The 21,129-nt window shown below is 40.2% G+C and overlaps 1 protein-coding gene across 10 annotated transcripts; it reads right to left on the bottom strand.

Annotated features, from left to right (window-relative positions):
* Nucleotides 1-1,951: 1,951 nt before the first annotated feature.
* On the bottom strand, nt 1,952-21,096 carry LOC105181992 (xanthine dehydrogenase/oxidase). 10 transcript variants are annotated; one of them, XM_025299626.1, is made up of 23 exons: nt 20,368-20,545; nt 19,889-19,984; nt 19,392-19,496; nt 18,544-18,588; nt 17,047-17,184; nt 14,945-15,032; nt 14,570-14,660; nt 13,774-13,823; nt 13,228-13,408; nt 12,619-12,750; nt 12,183-12,339; nt 11,786-11,993; nt 10,255-11,079; nt 9,159-9,677; nt 8,594-8,777; nt 8,013-8,309; nt 5,290-5,725; nt 4,583-4,711; nt 4,352-4,482; nt 3,555-3,807; nt 3,308-3,404; nt 2,883-2,993; nt 1,952-2,441 (listed from the first exon to the last, which is right to left on the bottom strand). In XM_025299626.1, exons 7-23 carry the CDS (start codon nt 14,617-14,619, stop codon nt 2,374-2,376), a joined length of 3,828 nt encoding a protein of 1,275 aa, XP_025155411.1. In that variant the 5' UTR covers nt 14,620-14,660; nt 14,945-15,032; nt 17,047-17,184; nt 18,544-18,588; nt 19,392-19,496; nt 19,889-19,984; nt 20,368-20,545; the 3' UTR covers nt 1,952-2,373. The 10 variants fall into 10 exon arrangements, with proteins under 10 accessions (XP_025155411.1, XP_025155410.1, XP_025155409.1 ...); XM_025299625.1 differs by lacking the exons at nt 14,945-15,032; nt 17,047-17,184; nt 18,544-18,588; nt 19,392-19,496; nt 20,368-20,545 and adding an exon at nt 20,594-20,813 and having other exon boundaries at nt 19,889-20,000; XM_025299624.1 differs by lacking the exons at nt 14,945-15,032; nt 17,047-17,184; nt 18,544-18,588; nt 19,392-19,496 and having other exon boundaries at nt 19,889-20,000; nt 20,368-20,546.
* Between the last annotated feature and the right edge of the window lie 33 nt (nt 21,097-21,129).

Here is a 21,129-nt window from a genome sequence, read left to right on the forward strand (position 1 = left end):
AAGTGTAACGAAACTCATTATTGAGGAATCAGGAATAAGGAAGATTCTTGACCGCTTGGCCAATTTTTCACAGAATTCTACCTTGATGAAAATCTCTCACTTTGAGGCCTCCGGCTTTGCCAGCGCATTTGACATTGGGTGCGAAAGATTTCTGAAAGAACATCCCGCGGTTCGGAGAAATTCGTGCGTGCGCAGAAGTGCGCATACCGTGACCAATGCGATTCTGTCGTTCGCTGTGTGACGTTATATCTCTGAATGTGCGCATCCTTTTGTTTCGCTAATGTTTCGTCCAAGTCAAAGCTATAGTCATCACATTCGCCTGCTTTCTCGCACGACTACACCGCGTTCTTGCTTGACGATCAAGAACGAAAAGCGAAAAATATCACTTCTCCGTTCAAAACAATAACGAAAGGGACCGTTCTACTTTTTATCGTAAACCCGGCGTGTAAGGTAGCTCGCGACGTTATCGGATTAGCGAATGGAGTTTAGGGAGGAAGAGAGAGGTGTGTATATATGCACGTGTATGTATGTATGTATGTACATATATATATATATATATATATAAATAAATAAATAAATAAATAAATACGCATACATACACACAGAGACGAGGAGACGAAGTTGCAGCTTCGGCTTGAGAGAACGTTCTCCATACGCTACATTCGTACCCTGGAAATGATTATCACGTTATGAGAACGGTCAATGATAAAGACGATAAAAATAGACAAAGTACGTGATACGAAGATCATTGTGAGACTCTCTGGCATTGCGCAACTATTTATCACAGGCGAAGAAACCGATCTGATTGCGGAGATAATTTGATTTGGATTCCGACGCTGCAAGCACACAAAGAGAAAGAGAGATAATGACAGTATAAAAAATTATATACATATATATATATATGTGTGTGTGTGTGTGTATACATATATACATACATATTTATCACACAAAATGTGATGAAAGGAAGCACCTTTGCACATTACCGCAAGATCGAAGATTGATTTTGCCGAAATTATACCGGTTCTTCGGTTCACGCTCGATATATATTCGTTATTAAGGTGAACGTCCCAATTAGCGAATAAATAATCCCACTGTGAAAATAAATTAATAAATTAAGAATGTACGCGTTAAACTATGTATACAGCGTCGATTTTGTTGAACATTTTTTATTGACTACAACGTTTTGTTGAACATTTCGCTCGCAAAGTTTCAACATTTCAGGTACTAATTATATTTCTCTAATTTGCAGAAAGATTTTAAATCCATTGTAATAATACTGATTAATTGTCCGAACCTGCCGCCGTTAGCAGTACGCTTGTTATTATAATTCCAGCATTTGCTACAGCTTTTAATTTCACTCGAAATTTATTACAACTCAAAATATACAAAGTTCCCCGGAAACGATTATCATCACGAGAATGAAAGCACGAATAATAAATAAACGTATTTAGCATGGACATGAATTTAGCATGAGCTGATTTTTTAAGAAGAAATTATCGCTAATTGGGGTATTCACCTTATGCGTTCACAACTTTTAATTGTTCAAGAACGCTCGCGCGCGCGCGCGCGAGTACAATTAAGCATTCAGCGTGCTTTCCTTTTTTGCGCGCAAGATGCGCGGGTGATGTACATTTTTCCGCGCAAACAGGACGTGTTGAAAGTGGCGTGGCCGCGGAACTACATTCCAGGAAGCGTTTCTACTCCACTCTTCGCGGAGAGCGTCACGCCGCGCTGCGCTAGCGCGGCTACATGTATTTAATTTTACGAATCACACTCATCATGCCGTTACCTCGTTTCGTTCCATTTCTCCCCTTCACCGCCTCCCACCTGCCCGCCCCCCTCTTCGGCCCACCATCCCCAAGTGCAAATTCAAGCGTCGACGTTTAACGATGATGTCTGTACGTGGTAATCGTATGCTGTAGATTCTCTCGAGAAAAGTATATACTTGGTATATGCTCGTACATACCTTGATTATTTACAATTTATTATTTACGACTACTTTACATTATATTATATCATTAATATCAATATACACACCGCAGATATGTTGTTGTAATATTTACTATGTAGCACATCAATGGCGTTTAATAGAATATTTATTGAAATTATTTACCATAATACACGTTATGTATGTGTGTGCGCTTCTTGTATTAAGAGCTCAAATTAATTCTTAACTATAGTGAGTCGATCTTGATTACCTGAAAGATCACGTCGCACATCAGCGGCGCAAAGACGGCACTGTGTGCAAAAGCTTGCTTGGTTATTTCGGTTAAGGAAGACGATTAAATTATTACAGAGAGAGATAAGAGCGATATGTAGCAAGTAGAGAAATCGATTCCGCAAACACCGTTCTCGAATGCATATCGCGTTCATTCAGAGCACCATATTGTCTTTGCTGGTCAAACTGTTCATGAGTATTCGCTCCGTAGTCAGTGGTCCATCTGCGAAGATTACGAATGATGAGTGAATATGTGTTATAATAATACACGTTATGGGAATTTATAGAGTCGCTTGATTCTACGACTATTGATTCTAAATTTTAATTTTCTTTTCCTATCTTTGCCGAAACTGGAGATTGTTATAGACGCTCATCGCACGACTTGGCACGACAAAGAAACTTGATACGAATAACCTCAATGGTTAGGATTTCAATGAGAGAGAAAGAGAGAGAGAGAGAGAGAGAGAGAGAAGAGAAGAAACGAAACGTGTGTAACCGAAGCACGAGTAGACGATTAATGATATGGTTGAAACCGCGCAATATCAGTTAAATTTTTCCCCTTGTTGCAAAGAGTAGAGAGATCAGTCCGGATCAACAAAGAGAGACGGATCGTCATATATTGTTCGAACGTACAATTACTTGTGCTGCCATACGCAGAACTCACCTAATCGATACCAAACATCCGTATTTCCGCTGTCTGCTCTGGCGGAATCCAATGCTTTACGTATCGCAAACGGAATTACACAGGTCATGCAAAGCGGTGGTTCCCCGGTGGCTGTGAAAGAACGTTTTTTTCTTAACAATGTGTGAATTAACCGATGGATCCTTCAATCTTTTCAAATCTGTCGTCTCTTTCGCAGTAGATAGATTTCTCTTTGAATTTTGTATTATAACTTTCAAAAAACATCTCACAATCACACGTGTTATCTTCTCGCGGCTGTTAGACTTAATTTTGTTCGTTTTTTAATTGTCACTTATCGAAATACGAATTTGAGCATTATAGAAAAGTTTTCACTCTTAAATTGCGCGCGATATTGTGGAGGAAGAAAATGGTATTCACACTCGAATCGACAGAATGATCAAACTTACCTTTCGAACGGAGGACACCGAATTTGTTGGCGGCGTTCTTGCGGAAGCTTACACGGAAGTCGACGGGAATATCCTTCGCTCCTGGTGGCTTATAGTTCTACGACGGGAATCAAACTCACTCATGGCACGCATCGATCTTACGAACGCATTCGTCTTAAGAAACGGACGTACAACGGAAGGTCCGCGCGTTCGTCACATTTTAGCGTTGCTGTTATGTAACGTATCCTATTAATCAAACCCAACATACCCAAGTTCTGTTAGTCAACAACGATCCTGTTTTAGGATCGTAGACCAAATCCTCGGAAGTCCAGTATCCCATCCCCATCACGAAAGCTCCCTCAATTTGGCCGATGTCGACCTCCGGATTCAGGCTTATACCAACATCCTCTGTTAAGTCTACTCTATTAACCACATGCTGTCCGGTCAACATATCTACTTCGACCTCGGCGATGGTGACGCCATAAATTGCATAGCCTTGTAAATCTTTCGGAGGTACTAACCTGTCGAGACGGTCAAGAACGAGGTAAGTGAGAAAAACTTTCGAGCATTTGCGACACATTGTTGACACAATTAACATGCACGTTACATATAATATTGTGTTTGCTGGGGCGACACGTCCTTCCCGCGAGGATGCGCAGATATTTACAAATTATCGAGAACATATTAAGAAAGTTTCCCACAAGTGATTACAAGTAATGATGAAGATATCGCGATGTAATCAATTTTTGGAATATTAAGCAAATTAGCGTCTCTGCGCGGTGATGTGTTTCTAATTAGAAACTTGCGGTACGTAGGAAGTCCGAGGAGAATCGACATGAATGATCATATCCTCCCGTTGTTACATTTTAATTATCGCGGCCAATACCCGACGACGGCTCTCGGACGCTTATTTTTCTTCAGAGTCGAAAGTCTCTCTCTCTCTCTCTCTCTCTCTCTCTCTCTCTCCTTTATTCGCAATCGTATGCCAAATATTGAATTCCATCTCTCTATTGTCGCTCTATTGTCAATATAATTTAACGTATTACTACTGATGTGTACACTTACATGTTACGCGCGCATAAGTCGACGTCCTTTAAGTGCGCCTGCAGAACAAGTTCTGGCCAGCTCGGATCTTTCATTTCCTTTTTAATCGGCTCGAGTCTGTCCAAGAGCTGTTGGCATGCGATTCTTGCGGCCTGACGTGAAATTAGCGTGTTAGTTCTAAAGCTGAAATTATATACGCGCCACGCTATCCTTCCTTCCCGGAGTTGGGATTTGAACCATTAGAAGTCTTACCATTGCAGAACTCTCGCTGGTAACACTGCCTCCGGTAACCGAATTATTAGGTGTTAATATATTATTAGTGGTTTTGACGCTGACTAAGCTTAGATCGATCCCCAGCGTGTATGCTACCACTTGAGCGACCTGAAGAAAGAAAAGATATATATTAGTGATTTTAAAAATAATGTTGAAATTAAAAATAATGATAAATTATAATGGAATATATGGTGGTTCACACAAGCCGACTTAACAATTAGACCAACAGAGAATTCTAAGAGAATTTTGCTTGTGTGTGGATTCAGTTTCTGCCTTTTGTGAACGTTTCACAAAAACATCGGAAACAAATCCGTGATGGATCCGCGGCAATCAGGTCAAATATTTGTCCACACCGCCTCACATCATTGGAATTTTGCTCGACGTACGTTACGATATTTTTTACTCCAGCGAATCAAACTGTATCATGCCGTGAATATGTATATGTTTTTATTTTAAAATTATTCTTTCCTTACTCTCACAAAGAGGAATGAACGAAGCTAAGTCTTGAGTCTTCCTGAAATCTATAAAATTTCAGGAAAAGTGTTTAAGGGGCTGATCGATGAACGTAGTTCTCAGGATATCAAATTATTAAGCTTTACGTATGCCACCACCTTGTATAAGGTCCCCCTCGACGAATCGACATGCTCGATGCGATCGTTCCCGCAAGTTTACTCGCGAAGCTGTACCTTGGTATTGATGCCTTGGCCGCACTCGATGCCACCGTGTGTGACACAGACCGTGCCGTCACGTGCACAAATCGACACCACAGCGTTGAACTGACCATAGTAGAAGAGAGGGTACTGCATCGTCACCAGGGCGATTCCCTTCTTCTTCCAACGGTTTTCGTTGTTGAACGTTTCAACGACCCGCTTCCTCATCTCGTAATCGGCCGATTTTGTCAGGTCCTTTATCATCGTTTCTAACACAGACTTATGCTCGCTTTGCATGTTCAGCAGTCTGACCTGCACCGGGTCCTTCTTCGTCACTCTCGCGATGTGCTCCATTATGTGCTCAATCATGGCCATTGCCTCCGTGGATCCCGGCGCTCGGCAAAATGTATTCGACGGCAGATCGGTCCGCGTGTCGTATCCGTTGCACGTCCAAGTGTCGCTTGTATAACAACTGCCGATGACATGCATTGGTATGATCATTAATCTAATATTGTATTCAATGGAGTGTTATAATACGGCACGTTGACTGTCATGGTGGTCACCGGTGACCGACGGTCATTCAACATGCCATATTGAAATTAATATCGCTGGCGTTTCACTGATTTACGCGCAAAACGTAACCAATCGCGTGCAACAAATTATAGTCGACAGAAAGTCAAACGGAGGAGGGGGGAGGGGGTGAATATGCATCGTCAATTGCATTTATTTGCTACTGTCGATTAACCCCGTCGCAACGAAGCAAAATCCCCGGGAGACGCGCTCTTCCATGAGTCTGCATATGATTACTCGCAAATCTCACGGACTTAGGGCAGATTGTTCTTCAGCGAAAAAATCGTATTCTTAATTTTAGAAAAATTCCCTCTAAAGCTTTCTTCTAATCGAATATTGTAAAAAGTTCAGAATATTCCCCTCTAAAAGTCTTTTATTTAGAATAACATCTAAAATAAAGAAAATATTCTAAAATATATATATATATATATATTTCGTCGCCAGTTGGTTGACGAACGCGACACTCGCGCTCGCGCATGCGTAAACTATAGTCTACGCAGCTTTTATTGCGTTCGTGTCCTGAACGTGTTTCGAAGGAAGTCTAGTGATCTAGGAAATCTAGTGATGCAGTGCTGAAACATGGAAGAAGTGAAAAGGTGGCTGCTTACATAATTTATCGGAATTAGTCTGCCGTTTTGAAAGTAAGTACGAATTATTGAAAAAGTATATGAGTATTACGTAACCTAGACTGAAATGATTCGTCAAAATAATAGCGAAACAACGTTGAAACGATGTCGATGTTGTGGTGGTGGTTCGACAAACCGTTTCTGGCTGAGAAGTACTGATGCACACTCAACCTCGTCGACAGTCTATCCAACAGCCGAGCGTGTGTCGCCACGTGAATACAACGTGCATTCCACGTGGATTCGACGTACGTTTTTGTGAGGTTACTACTATTTATCCATATTAGAGGGATATTCTAACTCTTATTAGAATATCTCATTAGAATATTTTCTTATACTTATATTAGAGGGAAATCCTCTCTTTTTTATAATATATACTTGGCGCGTGTTTTAGTGACAAATACTCTATACTTTAGTTACTTTTCTATAATGTAGAATAAAATTTTTTCGGTGTTGCTAAGTTAACTGATAGTTAAATCATATGTTTGTCTTCGTTTTTCCTTCAACTTGGACAAAAACAGAGATATGATTTAACTATCAGTTAACTTACCACGAAGTTGGAACAATTGGTCCTTAAACAGATGCACAAGTTCTACACGGGATCGTCGAATGAGTGGCAACGTCAAAGTTTAATATACAGGGTGTCTTAAGAATATCGGAACCTCCGGATAACTTTGCAGAATCAAGTTTTCATGAAAATCTTTGGACACAAAAGTTGTAGAAAATCGAGTAACGGACTCGATGGTGACCTTGAATTTGACCTTAGCCATGACCTTCATAGGTTCATAATTTGGAGGTCAACTTGCGTCTTTTAAATGGGAACCCCTATTTTTTATTGCACTGTTTTCTTCTACCAATTTGAACAACTTTTGTCTAAAACATTTTTCTATTTGCCTAATGTTTTTTGAGATATTCGAGGAAAGCTTAATAACTTTTTCAATATTTAACTTACGATATCTCGCTAACTATTCGTCGGAAGAAAAAGTGGCACTAGAAAAATGGTTTCTTACTTTATTTAGTCTCAAGAATATATTGTTACAATAGCGCCCTGACTTTTGTTAACTTACTGACTTTTGGAAATTTCAAAATAAATAACAAATTAAATAACAAAAATCGGGGCACTACTTGCAACGATATATTCTTCAGACTAAATAAAGCAAGAAAGTCTCGTATCATTTTTCTTCCAACAAATAGTTAACGAGAAGTTATCGTAAGTCAAATGTTGAAAAAGTTACCAAGTTTTCCGCAAATATCTCAAAAAATATTAGACAAATAAAAAAATGTTTTAGACAACAATTGTCCAAATTAATTGGTAGAGAAAAAAACAGTGTAATAAAAAATAAGGGTTCCCGTTTAAAAAACGCAAGTTGACCTCCAAATGACCTTGAAGGTCATGGCCAAGGTCAAACTCAAGATCGCCATCAAGTCCGTTACTCGATTTTCCACAACTTTTGTCTTTAAAGCTTTTCATGAAAACTTGATCCTGCAAAGTTATCCGGGGGTTCCGGTATTTTCAAGACACCCTGTTTAAATAACGTAATATCGCTGTGTTCTCTCGATATGTACCTTTCCATATGATGCACCACCAGGAAAGAGTGAGGCTCATTGAAGCTGCAGCCGCTGTTGCTCCAGCTGTTGGAATTCAAATACTGTATCACTCCGTTATCGTCCACGCCGACCTCGTACTCTTGGCGCGAGGCGCATCTCTTGCCCGCCGACATTATGTTGCTCTCGATCGACAGGACGAATCGCGCCGGGCGATTCAGCTTATGACACACCAGGGCGCAAGCACACGCGACCTGCATGTTTCGCGAAATCTTCGCCCCGTATCCACCGCCGATTCGTTTCACGCTGATGTTGATGCTGTCGAAATGGAACTTATGTTAATAACGTCTACCCTCGCTATCAGGGGTCAAGGTCGTAGACGAATCCCGAATGAAGGTTTTCGATGAGAAAATGGCTGTGAGAGAGTGTGAGCTTCTCTTTATGCACGGAGAGATCTGAATTTCCTGCGTTATTAATTACACTATCACTCATGAGACGGTTGGTACGAAGCTGTTCTATGAAGCGGTCGATAGAGAGAGAGAGAGAGAGAGAGAGAGAGAAAGAGAGAGAGAGAGAGAGAGAGAGAGAGATTAATGACTCACCTATTATTCTTGACATCGAGGCATTGTGCGATCGATACTTGAATGAGATCGATCCACTGTGTCGCCGGATAGATGTCCATACCATCCTCCACAGGGATGCAAACGCAGGACTGAGTTTCCATAGTATAGTGGTACTGACTACCGCATTCGAAGACACCTTTTATCACGTGCTTGATGTCCGTTCCTGCGAAGCAACAAAAAACACATTCCGTGCTTTATGTTGATCTTTCTCTCAATTTTACAATCTTGAAGAATCGCAATGCCAGAAATGGGGATTCTCTATAATGTTGCAAGCAGGAATCAGCCCGAAGGCCCGTTGTCCGTTCATTGTCCTTTCGGTATTGAATATCAAGGATCCACCAACAGTCGCTTCTGTCCCGTATTCCGCGAACTTGCGAAGACAATTTATTATTTAACACGTTAATTAAACTTCTTTAGTTTATTTACTTCCCTACATGTTTTTCTCGAGCAAATATCTGGTTATTTCAGAATATCCTTTTAGAATAGGAATTTTACGGCAGGGGGATGAAGCATATAAATTTATCCGAGACGCAAGCACACGTACCCTTTCTTTTAGCAACTTTCTCGCCGTTCTTGAGGAATCTGGTTTCGTCTTTCGCGGCGATGGCGTCATCGATCGACACTATAGGTTTCTTCTTCAAAGAGTCGCTATATTTGACCTCCACTAATTTCGCGGCCTCGTTCGCCAGATTGTGCGTCTCCGCAACGATCACGCCGATCGGCTGACCTGCGTATAGCACATCCTTCTCGGCGAACAATATTTCGTCCTGCGACAACATAATTTCCTGACTGGCGGCCGCTATACATAGGTTCTTGCCAGGCACGTCCTTGGCACTGTAAAATGCTATCACGCCCTTCATCTTCAACGCCTTACTCGGGTCTACGCTCTCGATCTTGCCGTTGCCGATGTTTGTGTGGACGAAGGCGCAAAATACCTCTCCGGGAAATGGCGGCAGGTCGTTGCAATACTGAGCCTCGCCCGAGGTCTGGTGGATCGCTTCCAGCTTCACCGTGGGTTTGTTGAGCGGCCAGATTTTTTTGTCAGTATCAAAATCCTGCACACCTATAATGATCTGTTAGAGTACACTTGTCTCGGTCTTCAAGGCTGAATATATGGCGCCCGATGTATAATATCTTAACACGGCTACGCAGGGTATGCTGGGCCCTAAAGTTACTCCTTTTGTATCTGAGTAATGCAAAAGATGTGTCAAATTCTCGCAGGAAAGATTTGAGCATCAAAGGAGAAATAAATCTCCCACGATTAGAAATCTGAAAGAAACATCGGGTCAATGCTGAGGCTTAATACGCCAAATGCAATTTACATTTTTGTTATTGCATCCGAAATTTAATAATCTTGCTCGTTTTCGTATGTTTCCCGCGAGAAACGAAAGACTACAAAATTCTAGCGTGCTTGAAATATTTTCAAGAAGTGTTTTCGCTTCTACAATTTCGCTCGACAGATACGATTGGCCCGGACTAAGGTTAGTTAAGTCTCGGAAACGACACGATAATTAGCTCTTACTGACTTCATTGAATTTACTTTGATCGGACAATTTCGAGTGAAAAAGAGAAAGAAGGAGAACACGCTACTGGAGAGCGAAACTGACCACCCCCGGTCACCCCGGATGACTTCAACGCACCTGAAGAGACTTCTCGGCTCAAAATGGTGCCGCCGCTGCGGAACTTGGCGTTCACTTCGTCCGGCTTGATGCTCAACAAGAATTTGTAGAACAGTCCCATGGCTAAGGTTCGGCGGAACTTCGGCGAGTAATCCGGCAACACATGGTCCGGTTGCAGCTCATTGTGCAAAGTCTCCAGGGCAGACTTCAGCACCTGTTTGTCGAAAATGCGTTTGCCCACCAGCAGCTGCTCGGTAGTTTTGGCGTGCAGGAAGTGCTCATTGATGCCGCCGAAGATGATGTTGGGCTTCTCCAAAACTTTGCCGCCGCCGTCGAGTTTGAAGAGGAAACCGGCATTCACATGGGCGTGCGCGTTCTGCGCCCTCGGCATGATCTTGTAGGATCTGTATTCATACTCGTCCGACAGGCGCGGCAGCACCACGCTGTAGATGACCTTGTGCCGCATGTCGGTGTTGAGGAAGTCTAACAGCATCAGGTTGTGCTTGCGGCCGGGCCCGTCGAGGATGTGCAGCTGGGTACCGGCGGTTTCCAGCATGAGAAACAGGTCAGACGGAAACTCGTGATGGGCGTGCTTGATCATCAGGTTGCCGGCGATCGAGCCCATGTTACGCACCGGCACGCTGGCGATCAGGTCGATGTGGTGGGCCAAATGGCGCAGGTGCTTGAATCCGCTCTCGCTAGAGTACTTCTCGAACGTTTCCATCGCTGTGGTGAGCGACACGTTGCCGCCCAGGGTCAGGGTGTCGTGGGTCTTCTCGATACGACGCAGGTCTGGTATGTCGTTCACGTCTATGTAGACGTCGCACTTGGCCGCGCGGTAAACACCTGCGGGCTCATACAGGACAAGGTTTTGTAACATCGAGGTTCTGTTTGTTCGTTCTTGGAACGTTCGTTTTCAAGGTTCATTTAGAGTCAAAAAATTGAGAGTTATTTATAACTTGGTTACGCGATTTGTGGAGAGTCGATGCATTCAGTCAGATGTATATTATGCACGTACCACATATGTAAACTATACAATTTGCATGAAAAAGTATCCGATCTACCTGCACGATATATTTCGCATGTGCATAAGTGATCTGCATTAACACGTAACTATCCGAAAAACGGCGCTGGTGACTTTCAATTAAGCGCGCTGATGACGAACGCATCGGAAAGTTTCGCGATTATCTCGGCATTCTGCATCGGCACAGAACACCGGATATTGAGCTCGCTTTTCCCTTTAATATCGGCACGTGTTATTTATCGCGAGATCGTTGATCCTGCGCGAACGTATATATAAGCGTATCAATATCAAAAATATATATATATAAAACGTATGAAAACGTATAAAAATCATGTAAAAATATCGAATGTTTGCTCGACCGGATTCTCTTTTTATCGCTACAACAAGCCCGTTATATTTTCTATTTGACGAAGTAGATAATAATATGCAGGAATGTAGCATTATTTTATGAATATTCTAAATTCTGTCTCGATATTTTTATCCAAAGACGTCGTTTCGCGAACGAAGGGAACATTCTCTCGCAATTACCGTGAGCGGTGTTGCCGCCGTGCAACATGTACGTGGCCTTCGGTTTCTGCTGAAATATCGCGAACAGATTCTCTATCGAGTAAACCTTGAAAAACTCAGCGTCATCCAATTTAATGTCCAACGGAACACCGGCCTGAAGTTTGTTGTCCGCGCATTTACGCGTGCATGGCAAACCGCTCTCCGGGCAAGTCTTGATTTTGTACAGATCCTGCGAAAATATAGTTTTTGTCGCGAATTAGATATCGAAAGGAATACTCAAGTTAATACGACCAGTCTGAGAATCTTGGGAATAGAACTTTCTTTGATGGCACAAGATTAGATTTCCAGGCTTCGCCTGGACGGAATTGTAAAAGATAAAATTCTTGGCAGGAATGAAAATCTTACTCGCGATATTCACCTCGATATCGCGAATGCTTTTCTTCAGAGACGGGGGCGCATCGCTAGCGTATCCTTTAAACGCCTCCAATATCGGCCGATAACCGGTGCAGCGACATATGTTACTGCCGAACGAGTTCTCAATCTGCTGCATAGTCAATTTCTTATTTTTCGTGAGGCTGGAAGATATGATGAAAAGGGTATTAAAATACATATTTTATAATCGTCAGCGTGTATCGTTGAAAGCGTGTTCAGAGCGAAAATTGTGTTCCTGATTAATTAACAACTTCTGCCGGTCAGAGTTTATCGTTGTATCCTGCTACGGTCAGTAAAATAACATCGAGGACGACGAAGATTTGATATTTGACCCTCTACTGTATTTTGAGTAGAACCTTTTATATATTCCGCTTTCTTATACATTCAATCAATTTCAATCGATCTCTTCGTGGCGCGGATACCTGTAGAGATTCATCACCATGCCGGGGGAACAGTATCCACACTGCGAGCCATTCTTCTCAGCGAGCGTAGCTTGTATCGTGTGATAACCCTGCTTCTTGTTGCCTAAGCCTTCGATCGTGTGAACCACCCATCTATTAAAATATTCATTATAAAAATAAGTACTCAGAAATCGAAACATACCATCAAAACGGACGCGATACTGATGAGAAATTTTGAGTCGCAAGGCCAGATGAGAATATTGTCCCCTCTCTTCGCAATTATATTTAAGTCGAGGATTAATATCGAGGGAAACTGCATGGTAAAATTTTTAAACAGATAATTATTATTGGGAATTAAGATCGGGAAAGTTATTTTCGAAACAATTATCTTGTCATCGTGTTTTCGTTATTCAAGAAGCAATAAATCGTGGCAATTTGCTTACTCTTTTCATTAAGTTTTGCACGTTTTTTATGAGGATTTATGCTTAGACTGCTGATAGCGGTTAAAGTCGAGGTATTTGTACACGCATGTATTTATTTGTCGAACATAATGAAAGCCGCTCATACGCTAAGCATACGATCACCGTCGACTCATCGAGACCGAACAGTCGATATACGCCACATACGAACCCGTTGCAGATCAGCACCGGTATGAGACAGGAATTCACGGCCATTGTCTGACCGTCGATTTCCGCAGCAACGATGCAAGCACCGCAACCACCTTCGTGACACATCGCCTTTGTGCCACGCAGTTTCGCATAGTCGCGGATGTAGACATTGAGGGATGTGTTGACCGGTATGTTTCCGGACACTGAAAACGATTTTGAAATTGCATCGCGATTATGCGACATGATATCGGCTCACTCTCAATCAAGATACATCGCAATCGTAATGCATGAACATGCCACACGGATTCACGTATTTTTATGTATATTATAGAACTGGGTGGGCGCGCAAATTTTGATAGGTTTCTCAAAGATGAGGTGACTGACCCGGTTTTTTTGGCAACACTCACACACGAATATGTAGGTGTATAATATATAAAAAGATAATAGAAGACAATGGGCGACTGCTGGGTGGTATGAGTAAATTCTTTTTAATCAAATTATTTGGTCCATTTTTCTATCGCGAAATCATCATCATTTACACAAATCACACTCTGAAGGGAATACATACCCACATGCGACTCTCCGTTGATTGTAAATTCGACCGACGATTTGGCATCCCTGAAATAAAATGCGAGCTGGATGAAAAGAACGAGCGTTAATTATTTGCGAGATTTCGTCATACCGCACACAATTATGTGCGCATCGTTAAACGCGATAAAATTATTTGTGCCATGAGTCATGGAGATGCCGACTTCTATTCAATCGGCTTTCGTTTTACGTGTCCCAGAAAGCATCACTTAATAGAATTTTCCCCGTTATCATCTCTCATCATCCATCCATATCATTGTCACCAATATTATTTCCAACTCAGCAATGTAAATGTAAGGAAACATATTGACGATCGTTGAGGGAGAAATTTATAATATTGATATATTAAGACATGCTATTGTCAGTTGTTATTTACTGGCACGTTATCTTGACTGCTACTTCCGGGAGAAATAATAGATAACACGCTAATTTCTTCCGACATAAAGTTTTATTGCACACTCGGGATTTCTCGGGATATCTCTTTGTTAATTTGATTATTATCGTCGGTTCCACGAAAGTGGAAGTGCGGGTTGAAGCTTTGAGGAATTGTTTCCATTTATTGTTTTTTGAGAGAAAGAGGGAGGGAGAGAGAGAGAAATTATACAATATTGGCGATTAATAGATTAATAAATTAAACCGCAGAACTTATAAATCTAAAACGAAATTTGACTTCGGTTTCTTGTCTGTTTTCCTTTCTTCTCGAATAATTGAAGATGCGATTACATCGTGGTCGGTTCATGTTAGAGATTTATAGTTAGTCAGCAACATAAACTTACATTATCGTCTTTAACTTCGTCGTTTTGGAACTTAGCCCTCGTATCGGCATCCTGCGTCCACCAACACGCGTTTTATGAGGTACAAGTGTGCCTTTTGAAAATAATAATATACGGAAACATGATAATTTTTTTATTGTACATTCGATAATTTCTGTTTGTGAAAAACGTAACATGCAAACATGGAAACATGACTGACTATGAGATGACTGTGAGACTGCACACATGCATAGCGTACATCTGACAATTATAATTCCTGTTTCCAATAATAAATGTTGAATAACACAATGATCGAATTGACCACTTAGTGAAACAAATAAAACTTGTATTAAAGTGCACAGATATGCAATGACTATGCAAGGTATAAGGTGTACTCACAAGCGACGTGCGTGTTGGAGGTGACAATGGTACTCGGAGCGATTCCGAAATCAGAAAAGAATTACTCCTTATTTGACCGCTTCTCATTCTGTGTATTGACGCAGAAGGAATGTATTTCGAATAAAAGTAAAAACATTTATATCGATACGGCCATCGTTTTATGTTTTACAGCATCATTCCGATTATTTATTAAATAAATCGTATAGGTTGAATATGACGATATATTATATTTAAATGTATGTGTATTGCCGGGAAATCTGTGTCGAAAAACTACGGTCCTTTTATAAAGCTCCTTCATAATTTTTTAATAAACAATAAATGCGGGCTTATTCTTTTTGAGGATTACTTTTGAGGGTTACTTAGGTCATGAACTGAATAACACACGCTCTGACTGAGTCGTGCCGTCAATGTTATTATAATTTTAAGTTATTGTATTTTATCGAAATATTTCTGTCATGACGATCAAAAAGATTTGTTTGAATTATTACTTATAATAATAATAACAATAATAATAATAATTTTATTATTATTATAATAACTTGGTTGAGATAAAATGTTCATAAAACATTTATTTTATTTCATCACAGTTGTTATCCTATTTTTACTTTTTTATAAATATCTTTTTTTTTAAGTTTATCCTATTTTATTATTTCCGAAGAAACTAAAATAAAGTTCCTATAAACTTTGTTGAATAAGTTCTTTCGTAGATATGTATTCGTATTTCGCTCTGCCATCCGCATCTCAGACCAACGTGTTAAAAAAAAGAGGCAAAAACTAACCAGTAGGACGAGTTTCTATTCTTGAGATTCATGCATCATATCTTTATATTGTTATTTGATTTATCTAGTAGGATATTGCGTCATTGGATTTCTTTCGGATGTTTCATCAACACTTCAGTTCGCTTCTTCAGGTTTTTTTTAACGGAAGGGCTGAATTGTCCATGTAACATCAAAAACCAATGTTTGATCGAATGGAGAATTATTCTTGAGTAAAATAATTTAAATAAACATCGAATGAATCCTGATGATACGTAGCGGTTGTTTCAATCAAATGTTCTAATTCTGGACTAATTAATAATCGACGTTATCAATCGATTGAATTATTCACAGCGTATAACAAAAAGATCGGGACACTGAATTATCTCGGAAAAATGATGTTTTCGGAAAATATGTTTTATACAAAAGTTGTAGGACACATGTTACTCATCGCATCACGGTCTTGAGAAAGTCATATCAAGAGCTTAAGTTTTTTAAATAGATACCCCTATTTTTTATTATGAATTATTTTTCTGTAGTCGATATTGAGACTGTTTTTTTAAAACAGTATGATTAAAAAAACTGTACAAGACATGCGCCGTTAAAGTTTAAATATCGCCGGGTGTTAGCGTTGTTTCCAATTTTAATAAATAATTTAATGAAATAAGATGTAGATTTGAAATCTATAATAAAATCGAAGTTAGTTCATTCACAAAGAAATAAGTGATTAAGAATTGTTGTAAAAAAGCTGCAATAAAGTCAGATAATTGCTGACAATAGGTGCACCTTGGATAACGCTCGGATATCCGGCGATATTTAAATTTTAGGGACGAATATCTCGTACAGTTTTTGATTAAGCAAAACTTGGTCATACTGTTTTGAAAAGATCTGAAAAGGCTTGAAAAGATTTTGATAGCGGCTACAAGAATTGATGTTAAGAAATAGGGGTTCCCATTTAAGAAACTTATGATCTTGATATTACTTTTCCAAGTTTAAAATCAAACCAATATCATCACACGATGGATAACTTGGTACCCTACAACTTTTGTGTAAAACAACATTTTTTTCCGAAAACGTCATATCTTTTCGAAATAATAATTCCGAATAAAATGCCCCGACATTTTTTTTTCCACACACTGTGTATACGACTAATTTTCACGATCGATTTGCCGATTACTTTAGTCGACTGAAATCTTTCGACTAACCAATGCCCTGACACTGCATCGAAATGACATCCACAAGCGACACCTTACCGAGAAAAAAGCTGAACGAAACATTTTTTCAGGCTACAGAAGTCTCAAATGTCACTGCACATATTGTCGAATGTTGTGTAAAATAAACTGTTACCTGCGACCACGCTCGAACAACCAGGTTGGGTTGCGCTCGATGAAAATTGCTATTGGAACGATAGCGGTTCGTTAATTCTCAACGATCCGCTGCAGCTTGGTTTTGCGTAAGAACTGGCGGCGAGTTTTCTAGCATAAACTACAAGAGACCGACATATCGAGAATACTCGTTGATTCATACATCATGAATTGACGCCATTCAAGTTACATAATATACATATATAATATTTACATATATACATATATACATATATACATATATACATATATACATATATAATATTTACATGTATACATATATAATATTTTATTATCTACTGTTTATCTATACTATTTTATTTACATATACTATTTTATCTACTATTTTTTACTCAGAGTGCGGTTTCTCCACCGCTTCTTCTCCCATGCCTTCTTTCAACGCTTCAAAATTTACACACAATAATCCGCCGAAATGAACGATAGCGCTTCAGGGAGAGCGAAATTTTCCTTCGCTTGCGCATAACTTGCGCACATCCGCAGAACTTCGCGCTCGCGTCCCTTCGTGAAAATCCGGATTCGAAAAATCTGGATTTCGCGAAAATCGAGAAATCATGGCCACCCGGATCTTTCCGACCCGACAGTCACTTTCAACGACGATCAACGATCGGCGAACGAAAGTGACCGATTACATATATTTCTCCATCAAGTCTCGTCGACAACAGTTCGCGGTAGGAGAAGTTCTCTTAGGAGAAAGAAGAAATAGAAGAATACAAATTCTCTCACATTACGTTTTATGCGACGAAGAACTTTGTAAACGCGTGCGACATGCAACGCAATAAGGCTGTTGCGCCGTTTCTCTCAATGGAATCTTTGTAGCGGCAGATTTCACGATAAGTCTAATGAGTTTAATCGGCGACTTTATGTAACCGTAGTCAGACACAAGGAGGAATTGCTGACTCGTTGGGTACAATCGAATGTGAAATCATTTATCTCGCGCATGATGAATACTTGCGACGGAGTTTCGCAAACGGCGGAGTCATCTTTTCTCTTTTGCAAATGACGACTTTTAATGACCGACTCGCTATCAGCCAGACGCGAAATTTTGTCTTACGCGCAACGCGTCATTACCTTCATTACGTGACTCGTCGCGAGTGTTCCCATGTATTTAGAAAGATGTTGATTATTACACGCGGAAACACTTTATTATACGACGGGTTACAACATTGAGGCGCTCGTAACGTGCATCTGTCTAATCTGCATCTAATTCCGAGGAATTTATGGACTCGACCGGCACAAATGTACAAACGTCACGACGCTTAAAAACGCTGCCGCGAGATAGACGCGAACTTACGCGAAGAATAAAGGATGTGAAAGCGAATTAGCGAATTAGCGAAATTCCCAAGCGCATTTCAGCCGCAGTCGGTGAATTAATTATTACAGTCGGCTTACAAACCGCTTTCTATCTTTTATCCATTCATTGCGATTGTCGGGAAACGAAGAGAGGCAACGGATTACTTACGAACCGATTGTTCCTCACATGAGCTTCATACAACGTCGTTCCACTCTAATAAAAATAATAACATTATAAAACATTATGAAATTTTACTTTTTACACTTTCGCGGCCATTGATACAATCAAGATGTGTTTCATCATCTACTGTGTTACATCATCGGAGTTCCTAGTCCTGATGATGCAAGCTGCAATGTTTGCGAAACGTCGGCACAAAGCTGAATTACGACGCGGTATCTTTTCAGAAGAAACACGCCTTGATTATAAAATTGTTTTGAAACGAGTTTGCTTCATATTCTACGCACGCATTTCGTTTGCATACACACGTGTATAAAATATAATAAGATGAAGAATATTCGAGAGAGACGACAGTATTCAGCAGATTTTCCGAAAAAGATAAATTATTTCCACTTAGTGAATGTCATTGCATCGCACAGTTATAATTCAGCCTTGAGGCGTGTATCTTCGTTATTATTCGTTCATCACATTGTACACATTGAAAGACAATTATTAATTGCGATGAATAAAAGACGATTATTTGACAGATGCATAGTGCGAAATGTAGTCACCCCGTTTGTATGTACATGCGCATTTTCTTTTATACCTAGATATGACCGATACCATGACCAATACTTAGATATGACGTTGACCAATTATCAGCGTTACTTTTTTTTTGCGTAGTTTTTATATAGAATCGTCCTTGATGTGCCGCCTCGATGCTTTTCTTGTAATGGTACAGTCGGTGACAAAAGCATTGCGACACATTAAAATATGCAAATTGCGGAACAAACGACAACGAAGTGGTATTCTCGTCTTCACGATAGTTTTTCGTAAAAAAAAAAAAAAATCATACGCACCTGAAGTATGATCGTTGCTTGCTTAGCGATATGTTGAATTCAATTAGACGATGATTCAATTAGATATGCGACAGATGTCAGTTATTATCGGTTGTATTTTCGTTGCTGCGAATGTAAGAAAATATACCAGAACATAGCGTAAATTTCTACGGTTCTGCGATGAACCACACGTGTACGTAATAAGCACTAATTTTTAAGGAGAATAGTGTCAGAGCATTCAAGATAAAGTAGGCATAAATTATTTCGCAGTGATAAGTTTCATAAGTTGTTATTGTTAATTGTACCATCGCTCAGTGCGCTGCTAAAGTGACTTATCTTTGTCATATTTGCGGGCTATAAACAGCAGTTGTCAGTTATAAGTAGCAGTTGTTGCACGGACCACTCAAGAAAAAATGTAAATATTGATCTAATGAAAGTTTCATAAAAGAAGCATGTTTATGTTATATTTTACGCATTCGGTTCGCACGGAGTTCACGTGGTAAACGTACGATACGTACGATTCTTTACTTCTTTCCTTCGTAGAGGATGCCAAAACTCAAAAAAATGTCCACCATACGAAATCCATTTTGAATTTCGGCATCGGATTCGGAGATCTAAAAAACCGTTGAGCTTAAATTAACGTAATCGAAAGCTGTTTAGTAAATCGTCAACCACGAATATGTTGTCGACCGTATAGAAACATGAGAAACAATTCCTTTTAAAGACTGCGAGTTCTGACAACATACTCAATTTTGATCGCAAACAAATTTCTTCCGCACGTCACATTTCGTAGTTATATGACAAAATGGCTCTTTTGTGCAGTTTGCAGTAACTGCAAATTGCTCAGAATCGTATCGTGATGAAGCAAGCTGGATTCGCATTCAACGTCCAAGAAAGTACAGGAAATAACTGAACTCGTTTTGAAAATATTCGGAAAAGAATTATCTTTTAATTATATTCAACTGTGTTTTATACACAGCTTTCCTCTCTCACTTACGAAATTGGAGGTGCGATACATGGTTCTTTGATCAAGCATTTCATTCGTGTTATCCGCGCAATACCGCAGTTCCGATAATACCGTAGAGTTAGACCGCGAAGCAAGAGATTGTAGAACCTCAAGAAATGTTATGTACATACACGAACATGTTTATAACGTCGTATACACACACACACACACATAACGATATATTTATTGTATTTTTTTTCACACAAATTCATTTTACCGAATATTCGCGGCGAGCGTTGATTTTCGCACGGCCGTAGCTGTCGCGAATACAGCCTCTGCCCGTGCCTCTCTCAATCTCAAACACGCGCATGATTGTCACTAACGTAATATTTAGCGTCTGAGTGCCTGGACATGATTAAGCGATAGGCCGCAATATGACGCGTTAAATGGTGTGCGAATCAAACGTCAGCGGTAATCACTGCCGCTCGACGCGCTGCTTCTTGTTGTTCTACGTACCCCAAAGTACTGACGGTAGAGCCCATGACTTTCACGTATATCACGGTGTATCACGAGATTCAGCAATAACGATTTATCCTTCCAGCTTCGACTGCACTCTCTTTCTCCCTTCGCGTGATGGTGTATTCACCGAGTCTGTGAGGAACGAAGAGAGACGGTTCTAAATTATGCGCGTAGATCTTGTCCTTGCGCGATGCAGCCTCGTTTAACACAACGATCTACACTCTGAGCTTGGCAGTTCCACGTTTGCCATTCCCGACCGCTACGTGTATTCTATCGTACATATGTAATCGACGA

This window comes from Harpegnathos saltator, unplaced genomic scaffold (genome assembly GCF_003227715.2).
Source record: "Harpegnathos saltator strain DR-91 unplaced genomic scaffold, Hsal_v8.6 scaffold288, whole genome shotgun sequence".
Classification (NCBI taxonomy): domain Eukaryota; kingdom Metazoa; phylum Arthropoda; class Insecta; order Hymenoptera; family Formicidae; genus Harpegnathos; species Harpegnathos saltator.